The 25,468-nt window shown below is 39.4% G+C and overlaps 1 protein-coding gene across 1 annotated transcript in view; it reads left to right on the forward strand.

Moving 5' to 3' along the window:
- The first annotated feature begins 3,372 nt into the window (after window positions 1-3,372).
- Mgam2 (maltase-glucoamylase 2 (putative)) overlaps window positions 3,373-25,468 on the forward strand; it is a 79,090-nt gene continuing 56,994 nt past the window's right edge. The window contains exons 1-13 of the mRNA XM_059257021.1: window positions 3,373-3,490; window positions 10,917-10,993; window positions 13,508-13,631; window positions 13,737-13,846; window positions 14,107-14,261; window positions 14,999-15,170; window positions 16,205-16,304; window positions 17,075-17,187; window positions 18,972-19,097; window positions 21,016-21,147; window positions 21,238-21,336; window positions 23,934-24,047; window positions 24,951-25,035. Coding sequence (XP_059113004.1) covers window positions 3,373-3,490; window positions 10,917-10,993; window positions 13,508-13,631; window positions 13,737-13,846; window positions 14,107-14,261; window positions 14,999-15,170; window positions 16,205-16,304; window positions 17,075-17,187; window positions 18,972-19,097; window positions 21,016-21,147; window positions 21,238-21,336; window positions 23,934-24,047; window positions 24,951-25,035 — 1,525 coding nt within the window. The remainder of the gene's footprint in view (window positions 3,491-10,916; window positions 10,994-13,507; window positions 13,632-13,736; window positions 13,847-14,106; window positions 14,262-14,998; window positions 15,171-16,204; window positions 16,305-17,074; window positions 17,188-18,971; window positions 19,098-21,015; window positions 21,148-21,237; window positions 21,337-23,933; window positions 24,048-24,950; window positions 25,036-25,468) is intronic.

The following is a 25,468-nucleotide window of genomic DNA, read 5'->3' on the forward strand; positions in this document are numbered from 1 at the left end:
CCAGAGCTGAGCCACTTGCTTGTGGCAGATAAGGCCCCCCTGTGGGTACCAGCCCTAATTGCAGAGGCTCAACCGATGGCCAGTTCTAAACTGATCTGTGCCTTTATCACTTTGAGCACCACAGGTTCTGACTGCTGCTTTCCCCAGAAATCATGGTCTCCTGAAAGAGTAGGTGGACTCTGAAAAGTGTATGCTTAGATTGGCTCCCCATGCTTCAACAAGTTCTTTAAAACAGATACTACTGCACTGAGTGGAGTTTGAGAAAATGCAAAGGCCTCTCCTTCTGTCCCCAGACTGTGACTTGTCCAAAGTCCCCTAAAAGAAAGGAGACAAATGTCCCAAATTGTGTCTGCATTTCCTCCTCTGCTCTTGAAACAGAAGTATGCCATTGTTAAATTTTGCTCATGTAAAGTACATGGCTTGTGGTCAGAATCAAGGGGGAGTCTGTTTTGCTTGTTTCTTCTACATCCTTACCTTACAGTGCTCTCAAGGACTCCTTGGGCCCAAGGCACAACCAAGACATTGGTGGGTCTGCTGGTTTTCACTGGGGTTCCACAGTTTCAGGGAGTGTTTCCTTGCTGTGGATATCGCTCTGTATAAATAAACACTGATTGGCCAGTGGCCAGGCAGGAAGTATAGGCGAGACTAACAGAGAGGAGAAAAGAGGAAACAGGAAGGCAGAGGAGAGACTGCCTGGAGCTGCCGCCAGGACAATGAAGATGTAAAGTACCAGTAAGCCAAGAGCCACGTGGCAAAGTAAAGATTAATAGAAATGGGTTAAATATAAGAGTGAGAGCTAGACAATGATAGGCCTGAGCTAATGGCCAAGCAGTTTAAATAATGTAAGAGTCTGTGTGTTTATTTTATAAGTGGGCTCTGGGACTGATGGGACTTGGTGGCGGGAGCTGGAGAGAAATTCTCCAGCAACATTTCCTTCCCATGGCACTTAGGACCATGGTGCCATATACTGTGCTTTTCTGTGTCTGTCATGCTGTTGACGAATTGTGTAAATGCCTTTGGGGAAGCTCCTGGACACATTCGGGCAATGGCAGTGCTATTAGAGGCCTTCAGTGTGGCGGGATCTCCACTGAGCCCTTGGATATGGGATGGCAGAGTGACAGTACTTCTTTCCTAGAGACAGATGGTGTGTGTGCATCATACAGTTAAGGGCTGTATCTGACCTTGGTGTTCACAACAGATCATTATATTCTCACCTTTTAAATGTAGTAATATCAAAGAACATACATGAGGAAACAATTTACAAAACCCACAAAGCAAACAACAAGATGTAAGTAAAAGAAAGGGGAAAAGAAGACATAAAGGCCTGGGAGATGTCTCAGTGGGTAAAGAGCTTGCTGCACAGTTACGAAGACCTAGGATTTGAACCCTAGCACCAACATAAAAGCGGGAATGGAATGTACATATCTGTCTGTAGCCTCAGCCCTGATGGGTGCTGGTAGAGACAAGAGGATTCCCAGGGCTTACTGGCCTACATGTCTAGCCACAACAGTGGACTCAGGTTCAGGGAGAGACCCCTTCTCAAAAGTGAGAGGAAGGTACCTGATACCCAGCTCTGGCCTCAACATGTGTACATATAGGAGTGGGTATTGTACACATTCATGTACCTATAGGTATAACACACACACACACACACACACACACACACACAGAGAGAGAGAGAGAGAGAGAGAGAGAGAGAGAGAGAGAGAGAGAGAGAGAGAAATGGATAAATTATGTACTTATATTTTAATTTCAAAAAATATTGTAAAAGAAGAAAAGGGGCTGGGTGGCAGTGGTGCACGGTTTCAATCCCAGGGTTCGGGAGGCAGAGCCAGGCGGATCTCTGTGAGTTCGAGGCCAGCCTGGTCTACAGAGCAAGATCCAGGACAGGCATCAAAACCACACAGAGAAACCCTGTCTTGAAAAATCAAAAAAAACAAAACAAAACAAAAAAACAAACAAAAAAACAAAAAAACAAGAAGAAAAGGGCATAAGCTTGTGAACAATAAATGAGTGTGCTTAGGACTCTTAAAATTCAACAATTCAAGAGGCTGATGAATTCTGTGGTAGAGCTCAGGTGTGGATGTGGTAGACAATAATAGTGATTGGAGGTGAGAGGTTCCCTGGAACCATAAGATGATGTTGAACTTGCTACAATTAGGGCAAAAATGTGCGACATGGTCCACAGTCTGAACTGGAATTTGCAGATGAAGGGACACAGGCCCAACCTGATAAGCCACCCCTCTGTTAGAAAACAAGGGACATAATTTATGTCCCTGATTCCTAGTTGACGCATTCTCCAACACTGCAAACATTTTAACACTTAGGCCAAAGCATGGACCTCAGGCTTAGGTAAAACTACCAAATGTACATGAGTTTGTGTGCTACGAATGTCAACACAAGCATTCTGCTGGGATCAGGATCAAGTTTATTTACGTTATCAGGTTCTTATAGGTTCAGTGATTCAATGTGCACCTCAGCACCATGCCATGGGAATTGGAAGGAGACTTGGAATTGTTCTTTCTTGATTCTCTTCTCCCTAGTTATATCATCTTTCCTTCTACATAGAGTGAGTGTAAAGATCATCCCTCCATCCTGAGTATATTTGTTCTCTCTCTCTCTCTCTCTCTCTCTCTCTCTCTCTCTCTCTCTCTCTCTCTCTCTCTCTCTCTCCAGTTCTTTATGTTTTATTTGCTTTTCCTTGGAAAACGACTGATACCTGGGATGGTGAGATGGCTTAACAGGCATTGGCTCTTGCAGTTAAAAAGACTCAAGTTCAATCCTGTAACCACATGGTGGAACTAGATAACTGATTCTTATAAAGTGTCATATTACCTCCACATATGCACTGGGGAGACAAACGTGTATGGAAGCAATTTTTCTGGTTTATGTAAATAGAAAAGCTGATAATAAAGTCTATTTTGAAAACATAATGTCTTCTGTGCATGTATCTCTGATTTTGTGTGTGTGTGTGTGTGTGTGTGTGTGTGTGTGTGTGTAGTGTATGTGCATACATGGGTGCAGGTGTATACACATATGTGAACATGTGTATGTAGAGGCAAAAAAAACAACAATGGGTGTCTTTTTCTGTTGTTCTCCACTTTATATTTTGAAACAGGTTCTCTTATTGAATCCTGAGTTCAAAGATTCATCCAAACTAGCTAGCCAGCAGAACTCAGGATCTTTCTGTCTCTCCCCTCTAATATGCCCAACTGGGGTCCCAAACATAGGTCCTTGTGTTTTGAACCAAGTACTTTCATGACCAAGCCACATTTTCAGTTTCACGTGTTGACTATTTGATCATGATGCCTGCTCTGGCTGACGGATGAGCCTCTGTGGTTTATGTTAACCTGATTTTCTGTTTCTGTCTAGATGGCGAGAAAGCTCAGTATATTGGAAATCCTTCTGATCATCTTCAATATAGTTGTATTGGCAGTAGACATCCTTTTATTGCTTCTCGTGCTGGAGAACCCTTCAGGTAAGGGTGATTGTGGGTGCCACACTTGGAGGATGGGCAAAGGAAGTCCCCTCTGAATGCCAGAGATGTCATTTTATTCATTCATCATCATCCCACATCAAGCTATTCAAAATCTTTCTCCATGATTCATTTAAGTCAATCTTCAAGATAAGTGTTCTTTTCTTCCTTCCTTCCTTCCTTCCTTCCTTCCTTCCTTCCTTCCTTCCTTCCTTCCTTCCTCCCTCCCTCTCTCCCTTCCCCTCCCTCCCTCTCTCCCTTCCCCTCCCTCCCTCTCTCTCTCTCCTCTTTCTTTCTTTCTTTCTTTCTTTCTTTCTTTCTTTCTTTCTTTCTTTCTTTCTTTCTTTCTTTCTGTCTCTCTCTCTCTCTCTCTCTCTCTCTCTCTCTCTCTCTCTTTCTTTCTCTCTTTCTCTCTTTCTCTCTTTCTTTTTGGCAACTAAACTTTGGATGTAAACGATATTCTGGGCACTCTGAGCCCATCTGATGCAGTTTCAATAGAATGCAAAATTAGGCTCACCTGATGCCCATTCTGCAGTATAGATTCATAAGTAATGGAGCTCTTGATGAGAAGGAGCAGTGCCACCTCCATCACCATGGAAATGGACATTAGCTCAGAGGAAGTGGAGGGCCAACGAAGCCAGCCTCATGGACGAATTAACATTAGCCTCTAACCTGTATCAAGACTGAAACAGCTGAAATTTCTTCACAGATGCCTTTGAAACTTCCCCTCCCTTTCTCTTTCTCTCTTCCCGACCCACACACTCATGCAGGCATTTACACATAGAGAAGCATCAGAGTAACTTCTCGTCAATGTAAATGTTGTATTTTAAATAATAAAATAGCATATATAACACTATATATAATATAAACAATTGTTTTCCTCAGGAAGCTGAGGTAAAAGTGGCATACATTTTTTTAGTACAATGGGTTACATAGTAGTGAGTTCCAGGCTACACTGTAATACGAGATCCCATGTCCCCCCACCCCAAAAGCAACAATAATAACATAAAATAAAGATCTATAGTACTGAAATTTGAATGTGGGGATTCTGTTTGAGAAAGTTCTTCCCTGCTGTAGATTAGACACACAGTGAAGATGAGCTGTGCTTCACCACTGTAGATTAGACACACAGTGAAGATGAGCTGTGCTTCACCGCTGTAGATTAGACACACAGTGAAGATGAGCTGTGCTTCACTGCTGTAGATTAGACACACAGTGAAGATGAGCTGTGCTTCACCGCTGTAGATTAGACACACAGTGAAGATGAGCTGTGCTTCACCGCTGTAGATTAGACACACAGTGAAGATGAGCTGTGCTTCACCGCTGTAGATTAGACACACAGTGAAGATGAGCTGTGCTTCACCACTGTAGATAGACACACAGTGAAGATGAGCTGTGCTTCACCACTGTAGATTGACACACAGTGAAGATGAGCTGTGCTTCCCTGCTGTAGATTAGACACACAGTGAAGATGAGCTGTGCTTCACCACTGTAGATAGACACACAGTGAAGATGAGCTGTGCTTCACCACTGTAGATAGACACACAGTGAAGATGAGCTGTGCTTCACCACTGTAGATTGACACACAGTGAAGATGAGCTGTGCTTCCCTGCTGTAGATTAGACACACAGTGAAGATGAGCTGTGCTTCACCACTGTAGATAGACACACAGTGAAGATGAGCTGTGCTTCACCACTGTAGATAGACACACAGTGAAGATGAGCTGTGCTGACTGCAGGATCGCCTGTGCATTGTCTTCCCTCCTCTCTCTCTCACCCTCCTTTTTTCCATTTATTTATTTATTTATTTATTTATTTATTTATTTATTTTTCTCTTATACAACTCATCGTGACCGCAGCATCCTCTTAGTCTCCTCCACTCCCCTCAGCATCCCCCACTTCCTCTCTTCCCGAGATCCACTGTTCTTCTATTTCCCTTCAGAAAAGAGCAGACCTCCCAGTAATATCAATCGAACACAGCATAACAAGATACCATAAGACTAGCCACAAAACCCCATGTCAAGCCTGGACAAGGCAACTTGGTAGGACAAAAAGGGTTCCAAGAGCAGGTAAAAGAGTCGAAGAACCCCTCCTCCTACTGTTAGGAGTCTCACAAAAACCTCAAGCTAGGCAATTGCAGTGTGTGTGCAGAGGACCTAGCTCAGACCCATGCAGGCTCTGTGATTGCTGCTTCCATTTCTGGGAGGCCCTATGAGCCCTGCTTATTTGATTCTGTGGGCTATATTCTCCTGATGTCCTCCATCCCTTTCACTCCTACAGTTCTTTCTCTCTTTCTTCTTTGGAGGTTCCCCAGCACCACCTAATGTTTGGCTGTGGGTCTCTGCATCTGCTCCCATCAGCTGCTGCAAGAAGCCTCTCTGATGACAATTGGGCTAGGCACAGATTTAAGAGTATAGCAGAACATCATTAGAAGTCATTTCATTGACTTTTTTCCCAGTCATGTTTGGTTCTATCCTAGGCCTCTGGGCCAGGCAGTGGCAGGCATGGGGTCCCTCTTGTGGCATGGGCCTCAAGTTAGACCAGTCATTGGTTGGCCACTCCCACAAGCTCTCAGCCACCATTGCTCCAGTACATTGTGCAGGCAGTACAGGTTATAGATCAAAGGTTCTGTGGCTGGGTTGGTGTCCCAGTCCCACCACTGGAGGCCTTGCCTAGTTACAGAAGATGGCTGGTTCAGGCTCCATATTCTCCAAATTAGGGTTACTTTCATAGGTTCTAGGAAGGTTACATGGTGCTAGGTTTCCACATTGCCCCCTAGATACTCCCCAATTCCAGTTATCTCTCCCAGTTCTCTCTCTCTCTCTCCATTCTCCCCCCCTCCCCGTTCACTCTTCTCTCAATAGTGAACATGACATCACTTTCCAGGAAAAACTGTAATTATCAAAGAGAGTTGAAAGGTCATTGTGGAGTACATCTTGAGCCCATTTCTACTTTTCTGTGACATTTTAAGTAACAAAATAGATTACTACCTAGTGTAGGTATCTCTTCTTTTATTTAGTATAAAATTGAATTTCACATGCTCATTCATGTTAAAGCACACTCTGATTCATCCAGAGCAGTTAACTGTTTTAGCTGTTGTTACACAATTGACTCCTCTCTGATATTTTTTGAAGCTGTGTACCCATGAGTTGAAAACAGAAATGTTGTTACATGTTACAGGACTTCTTTCTTTCCCCCAAGACTGCATATATTTCACTGTTTATGATACATTCTTTGTCCGTTCAACCTTCACTGGGCATGGAAGATGTCTTCACATCTTGACCACTGTGAAAAGTGCCACAGTTAATATGCAAGTGCAACATCTGTTTAAGATCTAGACCTCTAAGTATTCAGAAGTGGTATTAAAGGATCGTGTGGTAGTTTTGTTTTTAATTCTTTATCAATAGCACACAGGATTTAAGTTTTTCACATTCTCACCTACAGCCATCTTGTCTTTGGTTTGGTCATAGACAAATGAACTTATGTGAGATGGTACCTTTGCTATGATGATACAATAGTTTTGATTTTCAAATCCCTGGCAACCAGTGATGTTCAGCATCCTTTGCATCTGTTGGCTGTCAGTAGGTTTTCTTTGGAAAAATACTAATCAGTATCTTTATCTAATTTTAAAGCAAGTTAGTCATTTTGGGGGAAAGTAACTTCTTATCAGGCATCTGGCTTACATATGCATATAGATTCTCACATTCTCTGTGTGGCTGTTTCCGTTCCTTGACGGTTTCCACTACTCAGAAGACTTTTGATTTTCTATAGTCCCATTTGACTAATTGCTTTTGTTACCTGTGTTCTTTGCAAAGTCAATTATGATGTTATTTCCATATTTTTCCAAGATTTTGTAGTTTCAGACTTCATGTTTAAATAAATCATTAAGCCAGTTTTAACTGCCTCCCACAGAACCATAAAATAATAGAAAGATATATGGAATCTTTTTTAAAATAGTGAACAAAGGCACTGGAGAATCCCTGTTATAATCACAGTGACTGCTGCCTGGAACTGAATGAAATCCTGGTTTGGACAGCTTATAAAGCCTCTGACTCTGTTATTGTTAAGTGGAAGAAGGGTAAATTAAGTTGATAAAGACTAAAACAATAATGCTAAATTTGAGTGAAAGTGTACATTTAAAGTAATATCAGAAATATCTTTCCATTCTGTTTTACAGTTGACTGAAATGGGTGGAATAAAATTAAAGTTAAAGCTCAGTATGGTGACTCATTCTTTTTTTTTTTTTGGTTTTTCGAGACAGGGTTTCTCTGTGTAGCTTTGCGCCTTTCCTGGAACTCACTTGGTAGCCCAGGCTGGCCTTGAACTCACAGAGATCTGCCTGGCTCTGCCTCCCGAGTGCTGGGATTAAAGGCGTGCGCCACCACCGCCCGGCTGGTGACTCATTCTTATAATTGCAGCATGGGAGGGAGGGGCAGGAGCTTGCCATGAATTAAAGATCAAATGGGCTACACAATGAGTTCCAGGCCAGCCTGGACTACAGAGTGAGAATCTGTTGAAAACAAACAAACAAAGAAATAAATAGACAGACAAACAACCCAAACATAAACAAATAAACCAAAAATCAACTGGCTAATTCAGCTGGATATACTCATGCAATAGAAAAATGGTGGTAGGTTTCTATCTAAAAATATATGCAGACATTAATGAAAAAATAGACCAAGACATAAATGGAAGAGTTCAAACCATAAACTTTTAGCAAACAAGACTTATATAAGAATATTCAAAACCTCATTTTAGTAACTGAAACTCAAGTTTAGAAACCAAAGAGGTAGAGGGAAATAGCCAGATTGGAATTTAAAAAAAATTGAAAATTGTTGGCCTTTAAATGACATTATCTAGCAGAGAAAAACATAGGCCACAGGAAATATATTAACATTTTCAAATGACACATATGATACTACTGAACATCTAGAATACATAAGAAATACTACAACTCTTTTAACACTGTTCTTTTTCTAAGTGGATGTAGTTATTAACATGACTCCTAATGACTCGTTGCTATACCCATAGATCAATCAATGCATTACTCAACCTTCATCAGAGAAGCTTCTTCCTGCACTACATGGCAATTAACACAGAGACCCTCAACTGGGCAATGTACAGAGATAAGAGATTGTGGAATGCTTAGCCCAAAGTGGAATGGACATATCACACTGCTCTCACCAAAGCTCAAAGAACTTTGCATAAGAGGAGGTAGAAAGATTGTAAGCGAGCCAGAGACTTCAAAGAAACAGTCAGCTCAGGACACAACATAGAGGTTGCACATGGGAACTCACAGTGTTCTGAGAACATGCACAAGACTCATGTAAACTCAAGCAAGACAAAGACAAAAATCCCACCATGGAGTGAGGGAGTGGGCACAGAATGCCATTACTAGCTGAGGAGTTCTTGCTATTCAATAGTTGTTGCTATGGAAGGGAGAGCCCTTTTTCTTTTTCTTTTTCTTTCTTTCTTTCTTTCTTTCTTTCTTTCTTTCTTTCTTTCTTTCTTTCTTTCTTTCTTTCTCTCTCTCTCTTTCTTCCTTCCTTTCTTTCTTCTTTCTTTCTTTCTTTCTTTCTTTCTTTCTTTCTTTCTTTCTTTCTTTCTTTCTTTCTTTTTTGAGAGCGAGCTTTCTTTAATGAGATACCTTTGATAGGTTGGCCACAGTGTAGGGAAGGCCTTAGTCCAAGAGTAGCTGGGCAACAAAAATGGATTTTATGAGAGGGGAAAAAAAAAGAAAAAACTCAAAGTTGGGTAGGTAGTGAAGAAAGACTAGAAAAAGTAGTATGGGAGGGGTTTTGGAGGTAAAATGATTAAAATACATTGTATAAAATTCTCTAAGAATAATAATAATGCAAAAAACATGGTTCATAAACAAGTAGAAAAGCAAATTTTCAATAAACAACAAATATAATTAGACCATACTCCATACAAGATCTACAAATCACCCTAAGACTAGAAAGACTAGAAAGCATATGCAGCATCATTAATTATTTGGAGAAAACAAGCTATCAGTGAGATTATTCTTCATTGAGCTGACTATAATAAAAAATATGTAGCTAGTGGTGATCTTAGTTCACAAAATCTTGGAGTCTTCATATAGTCCCAAGAGGAAAATAATGATGCAGTCACTTCTGTAGTTTGTAGACAATATTAAAGAATGACTCAGCAATTCCATTTTCAGACTTGTAATCTCTAAGAGAACTAAAACAAAAACAAAAACAAAAACAAAAAACCAAAAAAAAAACCACTTTCACACAGAAACTGCTGCAGAAGAGAATTATATGTAACAGTCACACTCATGGTGGAATCAACATAAATGTTCATCAACTGTATTATGCTTACGTAATGGAATATGATTTACCCATCAAAGGGAATGAAATAGTGATACAAGGAAGAACATTGGAAAGCTCACGAGAGACACATTCTGTTTATATAAAATAACCAGCATCGACAAGTACAAGGAGACAGAAAATAGATGCGTATTTTCCTGAAACCAGAAGAAGAGGTGAATAGAAAGAGATCGGAACGCTAATAATTGTGTGATTTCTTCTGGGTTTGATGAAAGTATTCTAGAATTATTGGTAGTGCTTTTCCAGCTTTGTAAAAACTAAGGAAAACAACAGTGTCTTAGTTTCTATTACTATGATAAAGATCGTGACCAAAAGCAACTTCAGGAGGAAAGAACCTGTTTTGTTTTAAACTTCTGGGTAACAGTCCATCACTGAAGGAAGTCAGGGCAGGAACTCAAGCAGGGTAGGAACCTGGAGGCAGGAGCTAATACAGAGGCTATGGAGGGGTGCTGCTTACTGACTTGCTCTTAATGGCTTACTTAGTCTGCTTTCTTATAGCACCCAGGACCTCCAGCCCAGGGGTGGCACCACCCACAATAGGCTGAGCCCTCCCACATCAACCACTAACTGAGAAAATGCACTAATTCTAAAATGACTCTAGCCTGTGTCAAATTGACATAAAAAACTAGGTAGCACATATAGAATTGCATGTTTTAAGGGGTTGAATGTATGGTCAGAGGATTATATGTCTTAAAAAGTCAACCAACTTATTTAAAAAAATAAGTGATTTAACATTCGATGAAGTGAACATTATGCACAAATATTGATATAAGCTACCAGTGATTCGACTATGCACAATATTGGTGTCAGCTACCAGTGATTTAATTATGTACAAATATTGGTGTCAGCTACCAGTGATTTGATTATGTACAAATATTGGTATCAGCTGCCAGTGATTTGATTATGTACAAATATTGGTATCAGCTGCCAGTGATTTGATTATGTACAAATATTGGTGTCAGCTACCAGTGATTTGATTATGTACAAATATTGCTATCAGCTGCCAGTGATTTGATTGGAGAATAGACCTAGAATTTGTACCTGTGATTATACCACAAGTACCAACTTTGGTCTCTACTCTCTTTACAGGTTCCTTTACTCCTGAGTGTCCAAACATCGCTGAGTCAGAAAGGATAGACTGTGCACCCGGCCAGGTGGTGACAGAGGTCAGCCATGGGGTCCTTGCTGGTAGCCTACAGGGTTTTATTTTAAATAAATGAGTATGTTAATTGGGAAGGGAGAAATGGTGAGCGAGACTTGTGCGTCTGGAATTTCTTGTCCTGATGTTAATAAAATAAACACATGCACTAAAGAAGTAAAAGGCTAGAAAGTGAGGTGCAGGTGCAGACAAGTTCCAAAGTGTGAAGGAGAAGGAAAAGACCAATGCTGGAGCCACTTCCAGGTGTGGGATGACCTTGGAGAGGTCAAATGTTTGTGGACTAGCCTACTGTTCCTCTAGAAGTGGGCCAGCATGCAAGTGTGGTTGACTAAGTACTTGTTACTCCATGTAACAAGAGCCTCTGAAGTTGAGTAACTGGCAACTGAGCTCCCAATGGATACGTGTGAAAGAATAGATTTCCCTCTTGGGTGATGCCCATGAGAATATCAAATATTTGATCCTTGTTTTGTAGTCACTGTTGACTTACGTCGTAATAGTGGTGTGTATTTGGACTTCATTTCTGTAGCCTGTATTCTACAGTCTCTATCCAGTATTGTTATATTTAAGTAGGAATTAGTACTGTGTTAAGTTTTAGGTTTCAAGAACTGATATCTTAGTATATCTTCTTACTATAGAGAGATACACAGCCTCTCTTTTATTTTTATATCTATCTATCTATCTATCTATCTATCTATCTATCTATCTATCTATCTATCATCTATCTATCTACCTACCTACCTACCTATCCATCCATCCATCCATCCATCCATCCATCCATCCACCCACCCACTCATCTATCTATCTCTATCTATCTATCTATCTATCTATCTATCTATCTATCTATCTATCCATCTATCTATCTATGGTTTTTCAAAATAGAGTTTATCTGTAGCTCTGGCTGTCATGGATCTCACTATGTAGACCAGAATGGACTCAAACCCAGAGATTTGTCTGCCTCTGCCTCCTGAGTATTGGGATTAAAGGAAATAATACATTTTTGTGTGTGTATGTTGTCCTTAATATGTGTTTTATTGTGAAGTTCTGTTGTAGTGAAGTTGTATACATTGTTAATGAAATTTAATCATCTATCAGAAACTCTGTTGCCATAATGCTCGATCACACAGGGATGAGCTAGCTGATTTCCAGGTGATTTCCTTGTCGGGTGTCTCTTCTTAAATTCTTCTAGCTTTTTTTATCTGATTGACAAATGGCACAGAATCTATTTGGGAGATAAGTTAGGGACATGGTTTAGGGTTATATGGTATTATGGGGGTAGTGGTGGGGAACAAGGAGACTGGTTGGGAGTCAACACCCATAGTCCAGACCTGAGTTTAGGAGGGCTTTCTGGTTAGCGAGAAATGAGATGGAAAACAAAGGAAGCTATTATGGGGAAGCAATGTATGAAAGGGACACAGAGTTTGATTTATTGGTAATTACTCATCTCCAGGGTTTGACCTTTGGTAAGTGGGGCTGAAAGAAACTGTCAGAACTGATTGCACACATAGAGATTATGTTTAACTGGATATTGATTGTTCTTTATAGAGGCCTGTAGACTTTGACATAGTTTACAACAGCGAAACTGACCTTTGGGGCTTCATGGACCTCAGTTTCAGAGGTGGTAGAGGTTCTCAGTGTCTGCCCCAGAGGCAGTTGGGATACCCAAAGTCCTTCTCTTCTAATCTGCAGGGATGTTTTATGTGAAAAGAACAAGGTGGGGACTGTTTAATCTGGGATAATAAGTGTGTGCATATTTCAAAAGACTGTATGGTTAGAAATGCTAGGATTTTCTCCATAAATATTTACATTATAGTTATAAAAGTCATTCTGGCTTTTCAGAGCAATTACATCTATTGGCACCTAAAACTCTTGTCAGTAGTATTTGGAAATAAACAATGGTATGATATCATCTTAATCTTTATAGTAGAACCCATGCCAGATGCATTCTTTTAACAAGAGTCAGACATTCTAGCTGTGTACATAACAAAATGGTGGAGTCCATTCATATTTTTCTTCTACTTCCAAATTCCTTCCCTAAAATCAAGGCAACAGCTTAATGTGTGCCCATCTCTTGATCTTGCCACGTCCATTGCTTTTCTCTGTCTAACTTGCCCTGGTGCTTTAAGAACAGATTTACCTCTTACCTTCCTAAAATGCCTCACCACCCCACCTAGACTACTAGCCTGGGAGAAATGGTTGGCCTATGTTTCCCTTGCTTTGAAACACTCAACTCATCATGCCATCATTACTATTTTAATTGTCTAGGCTTCCAGCTAAACAGTTAGTTTAGTGAAACACAAGCTAAATATCCTTATCTGTGTTACCATTTTCTTCTCTGGCAAATCCAGAATGTGTGTTGTATGCATAGATCACTGTATGAATAAATTGAGGATGAATACATGGGTGAGTTTAATTATAACCTATCTCAAATCTTCCTTGGCATAACATGAGTTGTAAATTGGTAGGTAAGTAACACTTTTCTTTCTTTATTTTATGTAATGGTGGCTCTTTTCTATTGTTATAGGATGTCTGTCGATGGCAGTATAAATGCTGCTGGAATCCAGTGGCAGATACCAAAGTCCCTGAATGCTTCTTCCCTAGGAACTGGGGTTATGAAGTCACCAATGTCCTTACAAATACAAGCAAAGGTGAGCACTGCCAGATGGTCCCAGGAAGTCACTGTTTGTGGTCCAGCCAAGGTAGCTGCTAAATGAAAGCTAATACTGTCTCTTGCCCTCATTCATTTACCTTAGGGTTGACTGCTCAATTGAAAAAAGTTTCATCTCCATCTCTTTTTGGAAATGATATCACAGATGCCCTCTTGACAGCTGAGTACCAGACATCCAATCGTTTTCACTTTAAGGTTAGTAAGGAATTTACCGCTGCATATAACACTCTATAGATAGTGCAGAGGTCTCTTTTCTGAAGGCGTCTCTGGAGGAGACAGGCAGGCATCTTGACTTGACTCGACAGGACATACTGTCTGGATGATTTCACTTCAGAAACCAAAATCTACAGGGCCAAGGTTTGGAGGCATTCTCATGGGCTGCTGCTTCCAAAGCAGCATTTTCCACAGCGCTACAAGGAAGTGGTCTTACTCGGAATTCTATTTTCTTCTCTCAGATCACTGACTTCAATGAGATGCGCTATGAGGTCCCTCATGAAAACATCAACCTCATGAATGGGACTGCCGAGGAGTCCGTTTTGAGCTACTACGTAGAAGTCATCAATAAGCCCTTCAGCATCCGAATAATGCGGAAGAGCAACCATAGAGTCTTGTGAGCTCCACACTCTTTGTCCATATTTGAATACAGAGTCCCCATGTAACTCATCCTGACTTATACAGCAAGATGAGTAAGACATGGAAATGGGTTTGAACCTCAGAAAAATACAAAATTAGTTCCATGCCTAACTAACAATGGCAATCTGTTATGACTGTAAAGCAAAGAGTATGAAACTATAATGATACTGCTTACTAAGTTTCAGATATACATTTATAGTAAGTATCCACACATGCTTATGGTTCTCATATGTTATGGACTAGGGAATTTTGTTGTTTTGAGTTACCAAAGTAACTGAATCTTACCTAACACCAATTTGGGCTTACACCACAAATTGCATGGCATGAAATATGAATACTAATGTCAAGAAAATCTGCACCCAAATCCTGATACTAGCAAGTCCCCAGTCACCTGTGTCCTATAAGGCCATATACCTCACTGCTTTTCCAGAGGGGCCTGGGCTAGCGATACTTAGCATCCACAGTCGTATCTGGAGATGTCAAATTGCACTTTGGTTCTTCTTCCAGTCATACACTTGTGATGATGGAGTCCCATCCTATGATGCTCTACTAAATTCAAAGAGTTGATGACACCATGAGAACACCCTGGAGGCAGCATGAAAATTGTTGCTGAAATCTGAGGTCACTCATCTCTGAGTGCATGTGGAGAGGCAGACATAGCTCTCTGCAGAGCCAGAATGCTTCTATGACTCTTATTCTCTCCCCATTGTCCAGGTTGGACACAGGCATTGGGCCTCTCCAGTTTGACCAGCAGTACCTGCAGCTGTCTTTCCGACTGCCCAGTTCCAATGTGTATGGGCTGGGGGAACACGTACACCAGCAGTACCTCCACAACATGAGCTGGAACACCTGGCCCATCTTCACCAGGAATGCCCTTCCCACAGAGGTGAGGCTCTGCCTACCCTGACCCCTGTTCATAGCTCACAGCCAAGAATACTCACCCTCCATTCCCAAAAATGGCTGACAAAAGTCCAGCTATGTCTTATTTTTCACAATTTACATGAATTTGTTTTGGGGACTACTTGTTCTTGAGTTTAATAGATTTTAAAATTAGAAATACAGAAATTAAAAAAAAAACTTCCTTGGAAAAGTAGAATTTAATGATAATAAGATAAACAAGATAGTATTAGAAAACAACCAGGCCTCTTGGTGCAAGCACATAATCACAGTTATTCAGGAGGCCGAGACAGGAGGCTTGCAACTAAAAAGCCACTCTGGCCTACAGAGTAAGTTCAAGACCAACCTGGGCTACTAGTAAGACCCTATCTCAAAATTAAAACCATGAAAAGGACTGAGTATATTAGTAGTAGAAAGTTACATTTAAGTGTATGTGAGGTTCTGGATTCCATACCATTATCACAAAAAGAAGAGAAGAAAATGTTTTTGCAAAAGTGATGCTTTCTTGCTTTAGTAACTAGTAGAGTAGAAGAATATCAATCAAGGGCCATTCTCAGTGGAGTCAGTAGATGGAAAGTTCCTCATTAACTGTTCTTGTATTGCGTGTCAGCATGTTTCAAAGACAGCAGTATTGGCTCTTTCTTCCATTTCATGTAACATTTTGAGCTGTAAGATTGCAATATATCCTTTCTGAATAGTATTTGATTGAATACATGCACCATATTGTGTTTCCCCATTTACTATGATAATGCCATTTTGGTATAACATGATTAAATGTTGAGCAAGTATATTCATGAATTTTTGGTCCTGTGAGTCACATTTATTATTTATTTGTTTGTCTATTAGAGACAGAGCCTTGTTGTGTTGATCAAGCTGGCATGGAACTCATTGTGTAGCATGGGCTGGCCTAAAAATAGTTATCCTCTTGCCTGTTTCCTAAGTACTGGAATTAAAGGTGTGTTTCAGGATAAATATTTTAAGCACATAATCTTATTACTTCCGTTTTTCCTTTCTTGTTGACAGGGAATGGTTAATCTTTATGGAGCACACACATTCTTCTTGTGCCTTGAAGATACCAGTGGGGCTTCTTTGGGAGTCTTTCTGTTGAACAGCAATGCTATGGGTAGGAAGTATTTTTTTTTTATCTTCTCTGGATAGGAATAGATTTAGATATGATGTTTTTATTTTTAAGGATTACCTTTATCATAAGAACCTCATATAATACTCATGTGTTGCATGTAGTACTTCTACTGAAACTAGGACCTGACAGCAGTTTAGCCGTTCAGAGATCCAGCTCAGACTTAGAGACACTTGACCTAAACCTCCTTCAGGGACTTCCTCTGATGGGATGCTTCTCCAAACATTGTGTGGATAATAGCATCCATTGATGTACACACTCCAAAGATACCTGTAGACTTGAGCATGTGTTGTTCTGTCTGCCTGTAGGCAGCAGACTGTGTTTGTACATTGTGTCTCAGCCTCACTCTACACCCATCTTCCTTCAGCTTCTAATCAGTATGTGCCAAGAAGCACTATTGATTTAAAAAATAGAACTGTCATATATATGTGTGTGTGCATATATATGTCAAACTTACTTGATAAGTTTCCACAATATTTTTCATTTGGATTAAACCACTCATATATCATAGAAATTTATTCTAATATAGCCAGATAACAATAAAATTTTCTCTTTTTCCTCATAAGCAATACGAAACAAGACAAAATTTCACATTTGATGGGTATCTTGTTCAAATTAACAAAATTCAGATAAAGTGAATGGATGTGATTCATTTTCTCTTGAAAATGAAACAGAATTTGTGACAACTTAAGCTATTCAAGCTTCCAAGAGGTGTATTTTCAGAAGATTCTAATCATTCATTTTAATCCTTCCAGAGGCCACACTTCAGCCTGCTCCTGCCATCACTTACCGCACAACTGGGGGCATTCTTGACTTTTACATCTTCCTGGGGAACACGCCAGAGCAAGTAGTTCAGGAGTACCTGGAGGTATGTGTCTGCCCACTCTACTCTGAGGCTATTGCTACTTTATCATCTATTTGTTTGAGTTAACAAGAAGAAAGTTAAAATTATTAGTACGTATTATAGATATAAATGCTGAGCTTACAAGTATTTCATTTTTTCTTTGGTGAATTGACTGGATGTTTTCTGCATTACTGTAAGCACCATACAGGAAGCCTTGAGAAATGCCAATGAAAGCTTAATTCTGCTTGCTAGGCATGCCCACTGTCCATCTCTTGTTCCTCTGGGTATAATTATTACAAGGACCCAAGTCCACAAATCCAAAAAGTGCATTCAATCAACAAATAAATAAACAAGAAGGGAGGAATTATATGAAATGGGAGAAAACTTCTGATTAGGGGGCAGGGACTCTTAGAATAATATGGGACAGGGTTCTTCTTAGAGTATTGGCTTGAGATACTCAGAGTTTTGAATACTTCAAGCATACAGTATTTCTTCACCTATCACACTCTTGAGTCATAAGGTGTTACACTTTCACCATTGTCAAACACCACCATCTGCAGTTACATGAGTCATCTTTACACCGTTCAAGCTCTGTGAAGCCAGGAATACTGTTGGCTTTGTGTCATTGTACTCTTGGTGCTTGTGAGGGACCTTATGACACTGTAAACATTAAGAGATTATTGGATGAATGAATATTACTGTTTTTCAGGGCCAGAGTTATAGCTCAGTGGTAGAGGGCTTGTCTGCCATACATGAGACTCTGGCCTCTATTCTCAGCACCACTCAGCAACAAAACAAAGCACCAACTATGAGGGTTAGTGTTAATGGTCAAGTTGGCAGAACCTAGAATCGTCTAGGAGATGGGCCCATGGGAATGCTCATAGAGAACTCTATTGAATAAATTAATTATATATCAAAACCTATCTTGACAGCAGATGAGACTATTTCTTAGGCAGGATGGAGAGAACAAGGAAAGCGTTAGAAGCATTCATTGCTCTCTTTCTCTCTCTCCCTCTCTCCTTCCCTTTCTCTCTCCCCCCCTCCCCCAGATGCAATATGATCAGCTGCTTCAACCTTCTGCTGCTTTGACTTCTGTGCCATGATGGGCTGTAACTTGGGCCAGAATAAACCTTGTCCCCTTAAGTTGCTTTTATTAGAGGTATTTTATCATAGCAAAAAGAAAAGAAATTAAGACACCACCTTCCGACCCGATAGGACAATGACTGCTTTCCCCTTTCCTCCATTTTTTTTTTTTATTTTACTGTTGGGATTCAACCAACACTCTCTTGCATGCTAGGTAAACACTCTACCAACTGAGCTACATCTCCAGCCCATTTCCTTTTCTGTTTCTCCACCTTGCTAACGTTGCAGCCTTTAGTACAATTCCTCATGTGGTGGTGACCCCTCCACCATAAAATTATATCGTTGCTACTTCATAACTGTAATTTTGCTGCTATTATGAATTATAATGTATATGTCTGATATATAGACTATCTGATATGTGACCCTCAAAGGAGTTTCGACCCACAGGTTGAGAACCACTGCCACAAAATGACATTATTAGTCCAATATATTCTGAAAATCCTATTTTGTACCACTGCTGCTGCTGCGGGGACACATTTAGTTATTTTAAGTGATGAGAGACATGGGATTTGGAGTTTTGCAGCAGGAGACTCCTTTTGTTTCTGACAAGACCTGGGGACTTTATAGAAAATGAAAATGAACAAATGATTCAGATGGGCTTGATGCTGCCATGTTCATTTGTGTTTGTTATAAACACTCAGGTGCCTTTGCTCCTCTCTTCCCAGGTTGTTGGACGGCCATTCTTGCCTTCCTACTGGAGCCTTGGTTTCCAGCTCAGCCGCAGGGATTATGGTGGCATTAATGGGTTGAGACAGGTTGTAGAGCGAAATCGTGATGCTGAGATCCCATATGTAAGTTGAGGCTTTTCTTTTCATGGTTAAGATACAATTTCATTTCTTTGCATTCCATTCAATTAAGATGGAAAAATAGGATGGTAGATTGATTGATAGAGGCACATACAGCATCAGGAATTAGTATACTGAATTATTCATATGCCCATGCAAAGGGCATAGTTCATAGAGCCAAAGGACTTGAATTTTAGTCTTATCATTTTACATCTCCATGCAGTCTTGGGTTAGTTAATTAATAGCTGTATATTGTGGTTTCTATCTTTAAAAAGTAAAAATTTTACACCTACGTTGGAGGGGGGTGAGAAATATTTTACATAATGCATGTAAAGCAGCTAGCCCTGAGCATGAACACCATCAGACTCAGTTGTCATTTTATGAGTGAAATCAACACTTGGTGATGTGGTCAGCAAGAGCTGAAGATGATAATAATGATTTACAGTAAGCTAATTTCACAGCTACCTTGCAAAACTCCTTCCAGATTAACTCTGGAGCTCTGTGGTTGCAAAGTATTTATGATGTTCAAAGTTCTCCTGTAAATCAAAAGATAACTCCAAGTGTCTAATGTCTGATAAGCTCCTCACACAGCCAATGAAGTTGTGGAATTTCCTCAGGACTAACTTTTAAAGCTTCAAGACATCAATTTGGACATATGTCTATGTGGTTAGCATTTGGTGGAAACTATATGGGTGGAAATGACTGGCCTAATGCCAGAGAATCCAAGAGGGCTGATACAGTGATCAAGTTTTCTTAGGAGAAATATTCCCAACCCGTTGTTTGGTACTGAGGGGAAATTGGTAGTATTTAATTTTACTTTCCCCGTGTATACTGTCTGAAAACACTCAACTTCAGGAAGAACCAGGCCAATGCTATGCGTGCCTGTAAAGGCTTTCTTAAAAAGGCTTTCTCAGGCCTGGCTGGCTCTCAATTTATCACTGTTTTCCGAATGAGGAACTGTATGGTTCCACTTTTCCAGGATCGCACTACTTATCAGAAGGGCTGATTTGTACAAACCATTCTTGTCACTTGACTTGTAGTTGTGCTCCATCTAGTCTGTCCCCCTGCTTCCGCTGGTGTTACAGGAACAAATGTGCTCTTCTGTCCTGATTGGGAGTGCCCCTCTCTGTGGGTATGTGTGGCACCTAGGACCTAAGTAACTACTAGGGATCAGAGCAGATGATACCACATTGGGCAACAAGCCTCAAGCCACATGAAGAACATATGTGATACGTTCATATGATCATAGAGTATATGGAAGATTGGAAAACAAAGAATATCCAGAGTCCAGTGCCTGTACCGAAGCTGAAGTCATACTTTACCTCTTTAACTACTAACCTTTAACCTTTAACCTCTTTATATTCCAGTCACATTAATAATGGCATCTTGTCCTCACACGTTGATATGCAAACACACAAACAACACACGTAAGAGATTTAGTTAAATGTCTATATCTCTTTGTCACTTAACATTATTAATCATTCCTCTAGCAGTTTAATAGATCAAAAGACCCCTTTCTTCTCTTATGAACTTACATTTTGACTTGATGTTTGAGATCCAAAGTGTTTGTGGTTAAGTTCCTTCATATGTTTATTTAAATATACATTTAATGAGTACCTGCTACATGTCCAACATCCAAATCCTCAAATTACAAGGATAAATAAGATACACACTTCCTATCTTATGTCCCTCAAGGTACCTCATGACATACTTCTAGCAGGATGTGGACACAGTGCTGCAGTCTGAGAGCAGAAGCATCTTTCACAGAGGGCTTATTTATTTCTAGGAGGCAGTCAAGCTTGGAGAGTTCCTGGACTATGAAGCTATATGGCTTCTCTTCTAATGGTTAGGAACTGAATTGAAAACCTTCCACTCGGCAAGGTGATTATTTCCTAGGTTCTAACTGCCCAGAACTATCTTTCAGGATGTGCAATACTCAGACATAGACTACATGGCTGGAAGGAAAGATTTCACTATTGATGAGCAGGCTTACCCCCAGCTCTCAGAGTTTGCTAAGGACCTGCACGACAATGGACAGAAATATGTAATTATTCTGGTATGTTCAAACAATTTGGTGCCTCATTTTTCCTTTCAAGTTGCAAAAGACACTTACCAAAATAACATTTATACTCTGCTTATTTATTAGAACCCTGGCATCTTTAAGGACCCTGACTATGAGGTCTATGACAATGGAAGCAAGAGCAGAGTGTGGATCATGAGCTCCAGTGGCTTTGCTGTTGGGGAGGTAATTTCTTAAGAGATTCAGAATAAATAATAGTTTGGGCAAAGGTTGTACTTTTTATATGAAGATAAGTGGGAGGCAAGTTGCAATATTGATACTTTTTATGGCTTTAGTAGTTTTACTCTATTTTAAACTAATAGATAAGATAATAAAGTTATTAAAATTCTAAGAGATATAAAATGCTAGCCCCAAACTCACTAATATTTCAGAAAATAGAAAACAAATATGTCATTAGTAGAAAATTCCTTTAAGTCTGACTGCCTCTCAATTTCTCTTCCCTGAGATGTTAAGTTCAACTTCAGTAACATGACAAGATGCTTGTGATGAATGTGGAATCTGGTTCAGATAATATATTTCTTAATTTACATAAAACTCATAGCTAAAGCCAAGGCTAGACTCTGTGGTATCAGGTTCAGAAACTGGGATAAATGACAAAAGAGCTGATTTTCAGAACAATAGTACTTGTAAGACTACATACTTTCAGATGATTCTTGTAGCTAAGCTTTTATTCCAATCATACATAAAGTTAACCCAGATGACTGAATTGTGTGACATTTATAAAAATTGCAATGTAATCTCAGAAATCTGTGTTGTAGCATAGCTCCTGAGTTGTTTACTTTGCAAAGCTATCTTTTCGGTGTTGTAAATGCCCTGTCCTCCACTCAGCTCTCTTTTTCTCACTGACTTAGTTTACTTTAATTATTTGTCCTTCCATTGCTCTTAATTTTTCTCTGAAGCTGTACAGAGTTCTTCTCCAAACCAAGCCTTTGCTTTTACTGTTAGATGTGAATCTCTAAAACACCAGATAGACCCATTTTCATTTATTAGTAGAGATCAGAGGCCATAGTCAAATAAAAACTGTGGTTATCTAAAACTGATCCCCACTGGATGAGCCATTTTAGTAGGGTGGGGTGTTTGGATGGGCTGCAATGAAGAATTTTTATAATTAAGACAATTAATTGGGTGACTGCTTGGATTGACCAGCGAATACGAAGAATCATTTGTTCTAAAGCCTAGGCGGAGATAATAGTAGTAGAGGCAAGTTGTGGGATGTTGCAAACACATTGGGTTACAGTGGAGTTAGCTTGGCCTCTTTTATGCTGCTGTTGCAATTCTGTTGCAAAACTGCTCATTCCTTGGGATATGAAAATTACCCCTGTCATTCCTTGGTGTCCATCAACTAAAACAAAGAATCAATAACCCAAATAGCCCAACATATTCAAAAAAGGAATTTTAAGATTTTTTTGTTTGTTGTTGTTTTTTTAATTTATCGTTGTTATTATTATTATTAGTTTTTTTTGAGACAGGATTTCTTTGTCCCTCGCTGTCTTGGAACTCACTCTGTAGACCAAGCTAGCCTGAAACTCACAGAAATTGGCCTGCCTCTGCCTCCTGAGTGCTGTAGTTAAAGGCGTGTGCCACCACTGCCTGACAAAGAACACATTTTTAAAATAATTCTTTGCAGTTTACTAAATACAATGATTAAATTGTGTGAGGACAAAATTATTCCAAATTCTCAAACTATAAATTTATAGATAAAATCAGTAAGAATGTTATACTTCAGTTTATATTCCAGTAATCCAGATGTTTTAATAATTTGTCTATGTATATATCTTTGTGTGATTGTAGAAGATGCCTAGACCTACAGTTCAATAGATGTGGAAAAGACAAAGAGATAACATTGCACACTTTTGATAGGAGTAAGAGTAACTTTATTCAAGCATTTACAAAATATTGTTTATATGGTGAAATCAACAATTATTTATAACAATTGCCCCAAACAGGTTTTATATAATCTTAAATTAACAATATATTAAACATATATCATCATTCTATTAAAATATTTAACATTTGGACTTTCCAGAATTTATTTTAATTTTAAAAATTTTATTTTTTGAGAAATTTTATGTGGCTACATTATTTACATTATTTACCACCTCCTTTTCCAATCTCCAACTTCTCCCCAGCCCTTCCCAACTCCTTCTCAAATTCATGGCCTCTCATTCTTTAGTTATTATTGATATGTATTCATAAAGATTATGAATATAATCTGCTGAGTTCATTTAGTGTTTTTCTTATGTACATGTGTTTTGAGCTGACCACTTGGGATTAAATAACCTGTCTTTGGGGTCATCACTGAGGAAGACTGATTCTTCCTCTCTCGGCAACTATAGATTGTAGCTCTTCACCTAGGAGTCGGCCCTCATGAAATGTCTCCCATCCACGTTTGTATGCCAGTTGGTGTTGTCATTGCACAAGTCTTGTTATGGCAACCATGTTGTTGATGTTTCATGGGTGCAGCTTCCTAGTCACAGACAGAAGACATTATCTCGCATCTCCTAATTGGCCTTACATACTGAAAATTCACATTTTTAGATAGGAAAGGATGTATGACAGACTTTCATTTAATCAGTGAGCTTTTCTTCCTCTGGATCCTGGCAGGCATTTTACTGCATATTTGGATTTTGCTGGCAGAAAGGCAAGTCTGACTCTAAATAATAAGCAGTAGGAGGTTTCTGGTAAAAAGAAACAGCAGCGAATAATCAATGACGAACAGAACCATTATACACACTGCCACGGCCTTCCTCTTTGTTCTGCAGGGCTATCCAGGAGAGTCAGTCTTTCCCGACTTTTCCAATCCAGCCTCTATTCTGTGGTGGACCCAGCAGCTCACTCAATTTTACAAACTTCTGGAGTTTGATGGTGTGTGGATTGTAAGTTATCACTCCAAACTCAAATATCCATTGGAAGTGGACATGCCAAAATTTCATACAGATGTTGACACTGATCCATAGTAATATAGTTTGGTTGACATACTACCATATATGATTTTTTTTACTCCGTGCCCAGTATATGTCTGGGAAATTGGGCTCCTAAAACACTACGTTCTTATTCTACATTTACCACCAACTGATTGTTTCACTTTTATAAAGTTCTTTGTTTTCTTAAGAAATTAACTTTTTTCTTTATTAACTCAATTTCAACTCACAATACGGCCTCATTAAAAGTGATGATTGCTAAATTTACTGCATTAGTTCATAAAGATTTAATCATTAAAAATAACTTAATGAGGGCTTTGTGGGTTTTGTTGTAGAATATTGAGGAGGTTTCTTTGAAAACTTCAGATATCTTTGTTGGCAAGATTAGACATTATTTTATTTTTAATTCATTTTAGAAAAATGTATTTGACCTCAATTATATTCTTTTATTGTTTCCCAGTGGAAATAAGACAGAGAAAATTAAAAGAGCAAGAATATCATCTTGTCCTCAGTTTTTCAAATACATTGAAGCAGTAACACCAGCAATAAAGTCTTCACAATTTATAACACCAAGATCAACCTTTGAAATTATACATTTTAATTAGTAGATTAAATAAGTTTATAAATTAAAATATGTCCAATGTCTATTTAGAACTGTAATATAATTTTGATACAATTTAATCTAAATTATTTATTTTTATAAAAATGACAAAGAGGCCAAAGGAAGGTGGAGAGGGTGTTTAAAATCCTGAAAGCAGCTAGGAGGAGACCTGGATATTCTGGCTTCAGTTATAAGCACTTCCTGCCCAGCTAACTTTATGTCAATACATTTTCCATCTTGTGGGTTTTGTCTTGAAGGAAATGGATGAACTATCTACGCTTCTCCAAGGTTCCAATCACAAGTGCGAATCAAACAACTTGAATTTTCCTCCTTTCACTCCCAGTAAGTGCTCCTGTTTGCCTGCGATCCTGGAACTGGACACATTTAAGTAACATGAGGGCCATGAAGCCTGGCCAGGAGCAATTAGCTTCCCAGCTCAATGAATCTCCAGACATCCCAATGACTCTTACTAAAGTCAATGTGGCACCCCTTGGCCACTAATTGTCTTTTACTGCAAAGGGCAACATGTGGTTAAAGTGTTAATCTGACACTCCCCCATGTCCCCACCCTCCACCCCACCCCTGCTCCCCACTTGGTGGCACTTCCACAAGAGCTCTAGATTCTTTTTTCCACCTCACTGCATCCAAAGCTCTCAGGAGACTGTGTGAGAAAATTTAAACACTCTAAAGTACAAACTACATATCCATAATTCATATTCTCTTTCTCTCTCTCTCTCTCTCTCTCTCTCTCTCTCTCTCTCTCTCTCTCTCTCTCT

Source organism: Peromyscus eremicus, chromosome 3 (genome assembly GCF_949786415.1).
Source record: "Peromyscus eremicus chromosome 3, PerEre_H2_v1, whole genome shotgun sequence".
In the NCBI taxonomy this organism is placed as follows: Eukaryota; Metazoa; Chordata; class Mammalia; order Rodentia; family Cricetidae; genus Peromyscus; species Peromyscus eremicus.